Source organism: Danio aesculapii, chromosome 11 (assembly GCF_903798145.1).
Source record: "Danio aesculapii chromosome 11, fDanAes4.1, whole genome shotgun sequence".
Classification (NCBI taxonomy): domain Eukaryota; kingdom Metazoa; phylum Chordata; class Actinopteri; order Cypriniformes; family Danionidae; genus Danio; species Danio aesculapii.
This window is the reverse complement of record NC_079445.1, coordinates 44,555,822-44,567,381: the sequence shown is the minus strand read 5'-3', so window position 1 is coordinate 44,567,381 and position 11,560 is coordinate 44,555,822. Positions and strand designations below refer to the sequence as shown.

The 11,560-nt window shown below is 39.7% G+C and overlaps 1 protein-coding gene across 2 annotated transcripts in view; it reads right to left on the bottom strand.

The window, feature by feature from the left end:
* Positions 1-854: 854 nt before the first annotated feature.
* The window catches only part of slc29a1b (solute carrier family 29 member 1b), a 42,122-nt gene continuing 31,416 nt past the window's right edge, over positions 855-11,560 (bottom strand). For both annotated transcript variants that reach the window (XM_056467870.1, XM_056467872.1), the window contains exons 10-13: positions 7,861-7,969; positions 4,997-5,082; positions 4,106-4,305; positions 855-2,696 (exon numbers count right to left, since the gene is read on the bottom strand). In XM_056467870.1, coding sequence (XP_056323845.1) covers positions 2,585-2,696; positions 4,106-4,305; positions 4,997-5,082; positions 7,861-7,969 — 507 coding nt within the window. In that variant the 3' untranslated portion in view covers positions 855-2,584. The remainder of the gene's footprint in view (positions 2,697-4,105; positions 4,306-4,996; positions 5,083-7,860; positions 7,970-11,560) is intronic.

Genomic DNA, 11,560 nt, shown 5'->3' with positions numbered 1-11,560 from the left:
TGAACTTTGCACCGCAGCGACATGCGAAACTTGACGCATGATCTTGCGTTTCGGTCTGACTCCTTTGCGTGCGTATGAATGGAAGCCTATGGGAGGAAAAGCCCAGTGTGACCGCAGCTTTAGGCTGAAAGCACTGAGAATGTTTGAGTCTGTCACACAGTAGAAAAAAAAAATAATATTATTCATTAGCAAATAATAAGAACAAAAGCAAAAAAAATACTTTGATCTGATTTCTGCTCTGGATCTGGGTTTCTGATCTAGATCTGGCTTCTGCTCTGGATCTGGGTTTCTTCTCTGGATCTGATTTTTGCTCTGGATCTGGGTTTCTGTTCTGGATCTGGGTTTCTGCTCTGGATCTGGTTTCAGCTCTAGATCTGGTTTCCAGGTCTAGTTTCTGCTCTGGATCTGAGTTTCTGCTCTGGATCTGGGTCTATGATCTAGATCTGGGTTTCTGCTCTGTATCTGCTTTCTGCTCTAGATCTGGTTTCCAGGTCAGGTTTCTGCTCTGGATCTGATTTCTGCTCTGGATCTAAGTTTTTGATCTGGATCTGGTTTCTGCTCTGGATCTGGGTTTATGACCTAGATCTGGGTTTCTGCTCTGTATCTGCTTTCTGCTCTAGATCTGGTTTCCAGGTCAGGTTTCTGCTCTGGAACTGATTTCTGCTCTGGATCTAAGTTTTTGATCTGGATCTGGTTTCTGCTCTGGATCTGGATTTCTGATCTGGATCTGGTTTCCAGGTCTGGTTTTTGCTCTGGATCTGAGTTTCTGCTCTGGATCTTGGTCTATGATCTAGATCTGGGTTTCTGCTCTGAATCTGGTTTCTGCTCTGTATCTGGCTTTCTGGCTCTGAATCTGGTTTCTGGATCTGGGTTTCTGATCTAAATCTGGTTTCTGCTCTGGATCTGGGTTTCTGATCTAAATCTGGTTTCTGCTCTGGATCTGGGTTTCTGTTCTGGATCTGGGTTTCTGCTCTAGATCCGGTTTCCAGGTCTGGTTTCTGCTCTGGATCTGAGTTTCTGCTCTGGATCTGGGTTTCGGATCTAGATCTGGTTTCTGCTCTGGATCTGGGTTTCTGATCTGGATCTGGCTTCTGCTCTGGGTCTTATTTTGGTCAGGATCTGGTTTTCTGTTCTGGATCTGGGTTTCTGCTCTAGATCTGGGTTTCTGCTCTGGATCTGAGTTTCTGATCTGGATCTGAGTTTCTGATCTGGATCTGGTTTCTGCTCTGGATCTGGGTTTCTGATCTAGATCTGGTTTCTGCTCTGGATCTGGGTTTCTGATCTAGATCTGGTTTTTGCTCTGGATCTGGGTTTCTGATCTAGATCTGGCGTCTGCTCTGGGTCTTATTTTTGCTCTGGATCTGGGTTTCTGTTTTGGATCTGGGTTTCTGCTCTAGATCTGATTTCTGCTCTGGATCTGAGTTTTTGACCTGGATCTGGCTTCTGCTCTGGATCTGGGTTTCTGATCTGGATTTGGTTTCCAGGTTTGGTTTTTGCTCTGGATCTGAGTTTCTGCTCTGGACCTGGGTCTATGATCTAGATCTGAGTTTCTGCTCTGAATCTGGTTTCTGCTCTGTTTTTGGCTTTCTGGGTCTGAATCTGGTTTCTGCTCTGGGTCTTGGTTTCTTCTCTGGACCTGGTTTTCTTTTTTGGATCTGGTACCTGATCTGGGTCTTGTTTACTTCTCTGGATCTGGGTTTCTGCCCTGGATATGGGTTTCTGATTTGGATCTGGTTTCTGGTCTTGATCTGGGGCTACTGCCTGGATCTGGGTTTCTGTTTGGATCTGAGTTTCTTCTCTGAATCTCTTTTTTTTTTTTTGCTCTGGATCTGGGTTTTTTGCTCTGAATCAGGGTTTTTGCTCTGGATCTGGGTGTTCTGCTGTGGATCTGGATTTTTTGCTCTGGATCTGGGTTTTCTGCTCTGAATCTGGGTTTTTGCTCTGGATCAGGGTGTTCTGCTGTGGATCTGGATTTTTTGCTCTGGATCTGAGTTTTCTGCTTTGGATCTGGTTTATGGTCTTGATCTGGGTTTCTGCTTGGATCTGAGTTTCTTCTCTGAATCTGGGTTTCTGCTCTGGATCTGGGTTTTCTGCTTCGAATCTGGGTTTCTGCTCTGGATCTGGTTTTCTGCTTCGAATCTGGGTTTCTGCTCTGGATCTGGGTTTTCTGCTTCGAATCTGGGTTTCTGCTCTGGATCTGGTTTTCTGCTTCGAATCTGGGTTTCTGCTCTGGATCTGGGTTTTCTGCTTTGAATCTGGGTTTCTGCTCTGGATCTGGGTTTTTCTGCTCTGAATCTGGGTTTCTGCTCTGGATCTGGTTTTCTGCTTCGAATCTGGGTTTCTGCTCTGGATCTGGGTTTTTCTGCTCTGAATCTGGGTTTCTGCTCTGGATCTGGTTTTCTGCTCTGAATCTGGGTTTCTGCTCTGGATCTGGTTTTCTGCTTCGAATCTGGGTTTCTGCTCTGGATCTGGGTTTTTCTGCTCTGAATCTGGGTTTCTGCTCTGGATCTGGGTTTTTCTGCTCTGAATCTGGGTTTTCTGCTCGGATCTGGTTTCTTGTCTTCAGCACTGTGCTGTGTTTGAATCAGACGAGTCCTCTGAACAGAAAGGATAGAGACGCTCCGAGAGCCAGACCGAGAGACAGAAAGAAGGCCATGATGGCTCCTGCTGTTTCTGCTTCATTCGGGTCCACTTTCCTGCGAACACAAACAAAGATTCACTCGCAGGTGATTCAGTCTGATATAAACGTGTGTCTAACAGTGCTCATTTATCTGCACCAAGGTTATTATTGTTTTGCATTTTTTATTAGTTTTGGTTTTGATTTGTGTTGGTCACACTTTATTTTGTTCGTTTGTTGAATTTAAGCTATATTGCATCTACATGTCAACTAATTCTCATTAGATTATAAGTAGACTGTAAGGGTTAGGTTTGGGGTTAGGGTTAGTGTAAGTTCACATGTACTTGCAAAGTTTCTTATAGTCAGTTAAATGTCAGTTTAGCAGCAGTATCAGCAAACATTAAACAGACAGTCTACTAATACTCAAATGGACCATCAAAATAAAGTGTTACCTTTATTTTCAGTTGATTTCATTCTAGTTTTAGCTTGTTTCATTAATGGTTTTATTCGTTTAGTTTGGTTTTAATTTGTGAAGACTTTTGTTTAGTTTTTAAATATGTAGTTTGTTTTAGTGAAACAATTGTGCTCATTGTTCCTGTATAGAAATAAACTGTGCAGATTGGTTTATACAATCAGAATGAAGATGGGAAATGTTTGGCATCCATAATCAAAAAATGGATATGAATAAAACCATTGAGTTTGGTATTTGTAATCACAATACAAACAATTTTGTAAGCTTAAAGTTTGGTTTCTGTAATTGCAATATTCTTAAATACAACAGACCAAAGAAGGCAGAAACAAGTTTGGCATTCGTGATCACAATATTAACGTGCAGGAATCAATAAAGTTTGCCGTTCATAATCACAATCAAGAAATAAGCATAAATAATTACAATGTTGATGGGAATAAAACCATTAAGTTTGTGCTGGGAATCAGAATATAGGTGGGAATAAAACTGTATTAAGTTTGGTGTATGATAACAAAACCTATAAAGAGAATAAACCTAAAGTTTGGCATATATAATCACCACATAGATGGGAATTAAATCATATTATCTGCTATACATAATCACCATATAGATAGGAATAAAATCCCAAAATTTGGCATGCATAATCACCATGTATTGTAGATAGGAATAAAATCATAAACTTTACCATATATAATCACAATATTTAGAAGAAAAAACTAAGTTTGATGAATGCAAGTGCTATTAAAGTGGAAAAAACTGATGCAAAAAGATGATGGTGCAATGAAATAATATTTTAAATGTGTTCTCTGGATGTTTTCTTTCCATATATATTATATTATTACATATGTTAAAATATAACATATATTATAATTATAAAATATAATAAATATTATTATATATGTTATATTATGGGAACAACATATGCCGGTGAAAAGGTTGAGAAGCACTGGTGTTTTATTAATCAGCGTATTATAGTTGTATAAATGGTTAACGTGTTTTCTGCGTGTGTTTAGACTCACTTTGGGCCGAAGCACATGCACAGACTGGCCAGATATCCATTGGAGAAAGCAAAGAGGATCATGAAGGCGATGAACCAGCCATCGTGTGTGAAGAAGACGGGCAGATTATAGCGAGGCTGAACATTACACAACATGAAGAGCGGCACGAAAACCACACGTGCCAACAACAGAGCTGGCAGCAGCTTACTGTCTTTACCAGGCTGATGGAGAGGTGAAGAAAAACACACAAAACACACACGCATTAATACAGATACACTCCACTGAATGCATCAGTGTTTTACAGTCAAAACATCTGCACTGCATTTCATTGCGCAAATGTATATCATACACCTGCTGACTCACATGCAATACGAATACGTGCGCTTATGTGGTTTAAATGGGACCTGTTATGCAAAAATCACTTTAATAAGGGGTTTAAACACAGTTGTGTGTCAGCAGTGTGTGAATATATCCAGCCTCTAATGGTAAACATGAATTAATTGTATTTGTTTATAATCAGACTTGATAAAAACAGTCTGCAGAAACACTTTGATTGACATTCTCCCTTTGTACGTGTCATTAGAGGGGGAAAACCCCGCCCACTAATGACCATCTCTCCCTCATTAGCATAATCAGCCCTGAGTGAAAAGCAGCCATGAGTCATTAGAGATTTGAAACTGCTGCTATGATGGCACATAGGGTTGTAGCTCCGCCCTCTTTTGAAAAGAGCACAAGCTCATTTGAATTTAAAGCGACAGTCACCAAATTGGCACAATCAAAGACTAAAATGTAAAGATCATGCAGTATTTGGTGCAGCTGAACTGATGTTCATTTGATGGATCATTTATAAATGTGATTTTAGCATGCAAACAGTCTTTTGGAGACTCGTAAAAGTGCAAGAGTGTTACTTACCCACATGCACACTGCGGTCAGACTGCGTCCAGCCCAGTCAAACACATTGAAGAAGAGGAAACAAGACACTGGGATGAAATACTTCTCTGGAGAAAGACAAATCAGACGTTGTGTGGATTTTAGGATAAATAAGCAGAACAATTGGACTGGACAATCAATATTATCATGAACTTTATAGTTTGTAAATGCATCTTAAGAGTCCCAATTACACAACAAAAGACTTTTTAATCACACAATTTAGATGCTTTTCTTTGTAATTCTGAGTCTATTTCTCACCATTCTGGTTATTTTAATAATCTTTCTTGCATTATACTGTCTCATCATTCTGAATTTTCCTTTCTAATTATGAGTTTACATCACACTAATCTGAATTACGTTCTTGTATTTCTTAATTACCAGAACCAATAGTTTTTCGACACATTTATTTAATTCTAAGTTGTACACAAACATACAAAGGGATATTTTTAAGATAAAATTACAACTACTTCATAAAAAATGATTCTCACAAATTAAACTTTTGTTTTGCACTTTTCTATCTATACCTCACAGTTCAGATTTGTTTGTTTCTGTATAATAATCAGGGTATCTTCTGTCAATCCATATCCGCTTTCAAACAAAAAAAGGAAAATGAAGAAAACGGCAGTTTTTCTGTTTTTCGTTTGCTCACAATAAATGAAAAAACAAGATTTTGGCTCGATTTTGGTTTATTTAATTTAGCGTAGGAAAATAGATAAACGACTTCAAAATTCAATCTAAACATGTAGGTGGTGCTGAAATGCCCATTTTCCTCTGATTGATCAACCAAATCTGAGCTCGTGACGTAGCCGTTAAAATAAGAGCTGTCTGTGGACCAGCACTCAGGCTTTTAATTATCATTATTTAATTATATATATATATAAATTAAGTTTACATATTCTATAATTTGATCAGTTATCAGGCTTACATTCACTGCATAAATTAAATAAAAACATAAATTAGCAGTATTATTAGACTTTTGTCATTAAAATAAGGTCATGGGTCGCTGCCAAACGTCCTGCAGCTGTGCACCTGATGCTGAGCAAAGATAGACGTTTCAGGGCAGCACCTGGTTTGCATGATTGTTTCCGAGCCAGGCCTATATAATAATAATGATGATAATAATAATAATAATTATTATAATTATAATAATATATGCCCGTAGTTCGCTACCAAACATCTTACTGCTGTGTACCTGATGCTGAGCAAAGACAGCCATTTGCGAGCAGCACCTGGTTTGCATGATTGTTTCTGAGCAACTGTTGGCCTCAATAAAAATAATATTAATAATAAAAAAATGTATATTGTTCACTTGGTGTTTTTTTATTGTTTAGTTTTTAAATAGTTTTTAGCAGGACCAGAATAAAACACATTGGGCCCATTTGCTAAAACAAAGGGTACCATTTTTTAAATAATTTTATTTCCTTATATTGATTTTGATTAGGCTATATATATATATATATGATATAGGTTTTTAATATATGTGACATAAATAAAATTGTACGGTTTCCTATATTATATGTACATATACATGTACATATAATATATACCGATTTTATATATGTCACATATATTAAAAACCTCTATCAAAACTTATATTAAAACATATATATGGACCTGGAGGGCCGGTGTCCTGCAGAATATAGTTCCAACCCCAATTAGACACACCTGAACCAGCTAATCAGGCTCTTTCTAGGTATACTAGAAACTTCTAGGAAGGTATGTTGAAGGAACCTGGAACTAAACTATGCAGGACACCTGCCCTCCAGGATCACACCCCTGAAATATAATGTATATACTGTATACTCTTGTCGTGGATCCCAGTTGTAAGAGCAACAAATAATAACTTGACTTCTAGTTGATCATTTGGAAAAGTGGCAGAAGGTTGATTTTTTTGATGAATCACCTGTTGAACTGCATCTCAATCATCACCAATACTGCAGGAGACCTACTGGAACCTGCATGAACCAAAGATTCTCATAGAAATCAGTCAAGTTTGGTGAAGGACAAATCATGGTTTGGGGTTACATTCAGTATGGGGACGTGTGCGAGATCTGCAGAGTGGATGGCAACTCCTATCCCAGCAGGATAGCGCTCCTTCTCATACTTCAGCCTCCACATCAAAGCTCCTGAAAGCAAAGAAGGTCAAGGTGCTCCAGGATTGGCCAGCCCAGTCACCAGACATGAATATTATTGAGCACGTCTGGGGTAAGATGAAGGAGGAGGCATTGAAGATGAACACAAAGACTCTTGATGAACTCTGGGAGTCCTGCAAGAAGGCTTTCTTTGCCATTCCAGATGACTTTATTAATCAGTGATTTGAGTCATTGCAGAGATGTATGGATGCAGTCCTCCAAGCTCATGATGGAGTCAGACACAATATTCATTCTGTTTCCACTGCAGCATGAGCACATATTCTATACTGGACATTATTGAAGGTTCAGTGATGAGACTTTAGTCTAAGCAGAGTTAGATCTTACTGTCTTAATGAAATCATTCATAATCAAGACATGATCAGATTTTATTGTGCTCAAATAAATGTAATTTAGAGGCCTTTACCTTTCATATAAGCCTCTTCTGATACCAAATGATCAACTAGAAGTCAAGTTATTATTTGTTGCTCATAAAACTTGGATAGGTCACAAGACTTTTATCAAGTAGTGTACAACAGAAAATAAACATCTGATCAAATGTAAGAAAACAAGCAACCATTTATCTAAAACATTTCCTCAAAAGATCTAAATAACTAGAAAGGAAAAATCAGATTTTGTGAAATTAAAGTTCACAATTGTTATTTGATTTGTAGCTCAGAATTAGTCTGTGAATTATAAATCTGAGACTGAACTCACCCCACGCTCCTCCATCAGCAATTGTAGATTTGACGTCCACAGTGACCGCAGGAAACGTGCCGATGGTGATGGTGAAGGCAAAACACACCGACAGAGCCATAACCCAGATCTGAACACACACACACACACACACACACAACAGCAGATCACACTCCTACATCAGGAAAATCCACAATGTAAATGGCTGTTCCCAGTGAAAGGGTTGGTTTTAGTTGATTTAGTTGTGAAAATGTAAGATGTTGCATTGATTAAATTGTGGATATGACAAGGTAAGGTTTCTTTACCCTTCTATAATGTTAATAAAACTGTATATCTGTAATGGTATAACCTAACGCCTCACAATAATGTTCATTTAAGGGTAGGGAAGAGTGGTTAGTAAATAATGTTCATTTGTGCATTGATTTGATTCTGATAATTAGAGATTAATATATAATAATTAATGTTGTTAAAATGAAAATCTTATTTCTGTATATCTTCTAAGCATTCAATATATTATAATACAAAATAATATGTGATATAAAAGTGTCATGGCGGCACAGTTAGTAGCACGATTGCCTCACAGCAAAGAAGGTCGCTGGTTTGAGCCCTGGCTGGGTCAGTTGGCGGTTCAGTGTGGAGTTTGCATGTTCTCTCCATGTTGGTGTGGGTTTCCTCTGGGTGCTTCGGTTTCCCCCACAGTCCAAACACATGCGCTATAGGGGAATTGGGTAATTAAATTGTCCGTAGTGTATGAATGTGTGTGTGTGCGTATGAATGAGTGTGTATGGGTGTTTCCCAGTACTGGGTTGCAGCTGAAAGGGCATCCACTGCGTAAAACATGCTGGATAAGTTGGCGGTTCATTCCGCTGTGCTGACTCCTGATGAATAAAGGGACTAAGCCAAAAAGAAAATAAATAAATGAATATTATGTAATATATAAATATATAATATTATAATATATGTTTAATATAATATATATAATTGATGTAACATGTCAAACTTTAAATTTGTGAGATAAAAACAACCTAAGGCAAGTAATTAAAAGTAGCCCAATTCTGCGGGAAAGAGCCAGACTTGGCAACCCTGATTGTAAACCATCCTAAAGTGTTTCTTCAGCTCTTTCTCAACCAAACCACAGGTAATACCAAACCACTGTTCCCTACAATGATAACCGTACACATCTCAACATAACAGAAACACTTACAGCACAACATTAAAGACTCAGTTAAGTCTCGCTGTTTGTTAGTCTTGCGCAAAAACACACACAGAACAACACTTCATTTCATTCATTCATTTTCTTTTCAGCTTAGTCCCTTTATTAATCAGGGGTTGCCACAGTGGAATGAACCGCCAAATTATCCGGCACATGTTTTACGCAGCTGATGCCCTTCCAGCTGCAACCCATAACTGGGAAACATCCATACACACTCATTCACATACACACACTACTGACACTTTAGATACCCAATTCACCTACAGTGCATGTGTTTGGACTGTAGGGGAAATCGGAGCACCCGGAGGAAACCCACACCAACATGGAGAGAACATGCAAACTCCACACTGAAATGCCAACTGACCCAGCCAGGGCTCAAACCAGCGACCTTCTTGCTGTGAGGTGATTGTGCTACCCACTGCGCCACCGTGTTGCCCTACACTTCATTTCAGTACTCAATTTCCTTATGCTGTCTGATGCAGTGCATGTTGGGAATTAAAAATCGGCTCAATTTAAGTTCAGTTTAATGCAAGGCATTTTTGAGTTTTACAGAACTTGTTTCTAATGAATACAGCAAACTGTTGAAATATGTGATCTTAGACCACAAAGCCAGTCATAAGAGTCCATTTCAAACACACTTCATTAACATGTACATCAACCATATGCTATAAAACTGCAGGTGAACTACTGTATGTCTGTATTGACATTACTCTTCAATGCGGAGGTGCGCTCGTTTTTGTGATTGTTTTAATACTTCCGATTCAGCTGCCTATGGGAGAAATGACTAGGAATAATTAACGGCAGAAAACGATCAAACTACTTACTCTACAAACAAGTGTTTGCATGACAATACAGACAAAGTAGAATAATATAATAAGAAAATATCAGTCTGCAACACCAAGCAGCAGAACGAGCTGTTTTTAACCTCTAAAAATGAATGGAAGTGAATGAGACCGGAAGTCTAGAGCCAAAATGATTCAAATGGCTGCGCCCACTCATACACGGAGAGTAGAGTGGAGAAACTATGACGTCAATTTGTATGCAAAAACCCGGAAGCGAGTTAGCATTTTAGTAGTTCTGGTTCCCTCATCCCAAAGTCAATGGGTTTTTTGAATGGGATTTCAGCAAAATCGCTTAAATAAGGTTCGTGGCTAACACAAACTCAAGATATTTTCACGTTTTGTTCTACGACACAAAACACACCAGTTACATCACACTCTTGATTTTTTTAAATCGGTTACGCTTCTTTAAAAAGACGCTATCAAGTTGCTAAACTGGACTACAGGCTGAGTCGGAGGCATTATACGTCATTGAGCTGAACTGGTCTGGAGCGCAGCTCGCTTGTGTTGGGCATTTGGATTTGTCTGTTATTTAGGTATTTTCATGAACAGTATTTTATAGTTTGTAGTGTTTTTCTAATTTGAATTTCATATTGTGTGTAGATAATACCTTCACTTGTAAAGGCTGTCGAGAGAGACTAATTTGTTGATCATTTATTTGAATTAAACGATATTATGAAGATACTGCTTACCAGTGCAGCCTGTCTCTTTCCTGCTCTCAGTAATGCAAATGTTATGAAGCGGACAGGAGACAGAGGTAAGGAAACGTTAGGGTGTTTATTGAATGACAACAAGGAGCACATGAAGGATAGCCAGGAGGATCAGGAATGATGTTGGGGTCTTTTCCTCCGTGGCTGGGTGACAGGAATACACGAGGATGGACAGCACACACCAGATACAGCTGACAGAGGATGACACAGACTTGGAAGGACTGGAAGACAGGACGATTCGGGAGGACCAGGAAGACTAGGAGGAATACAAAGAGAACAGGTAAGTAAATCGTTTGTTTAGCTGAGGATGACTACGCTGAGTGGTCGCTCAGTTGTCCGCTTTCGTCGAGACGAGCCCGGACAATGAGCGACTGGAGTGCTGTGCTTTTATCTGGTGCTCGTGAATGTGATGCAGCTGTGTGCTCATTAGAAGTCAGGTGATGGTGATCTTCGTGAGTGGGGGTCGTGAGAGCCTGACCAATCCATGACAGTACCCCCCTCCCCAGGGCCCGCTCCTGAGGGCCGACACCTCCGACGCCGTGGTGGTCTCCCTCTGCCTCTAGGCGCTGGGAACTCAGGGTGGCTCTCATGAAACTCCACCATGAGACTAGGATCGAGAATATCAGCTCTGGGAACCCATGTCCTTTCTTCGGGGCCGTACCCTTCCCAGTCCACCAGGTACTCCAACTGGCCACCACGACGTCGGGAACGCAAGATCTCCTTCACTGCGTAGACGGCTCCTTCTTCTAGGAGCAGTGGAGGAGGGGGTTCCTCTTCGTGGTCAGGCTCTGTGGAGGGAAGAACAGGATCGTGATAGGGTTTCAGGAGTGATACGTGGAATGTAGGGTGAATACGGTAGTGAGAGGGTAATTGTAGTTTGTAGGTGACGGGGTTAACCTGTTCCACGATGGTGAAGGGACCAACAAATCGGGGACTTAACTTGCGAGAGGGCAGTCGCA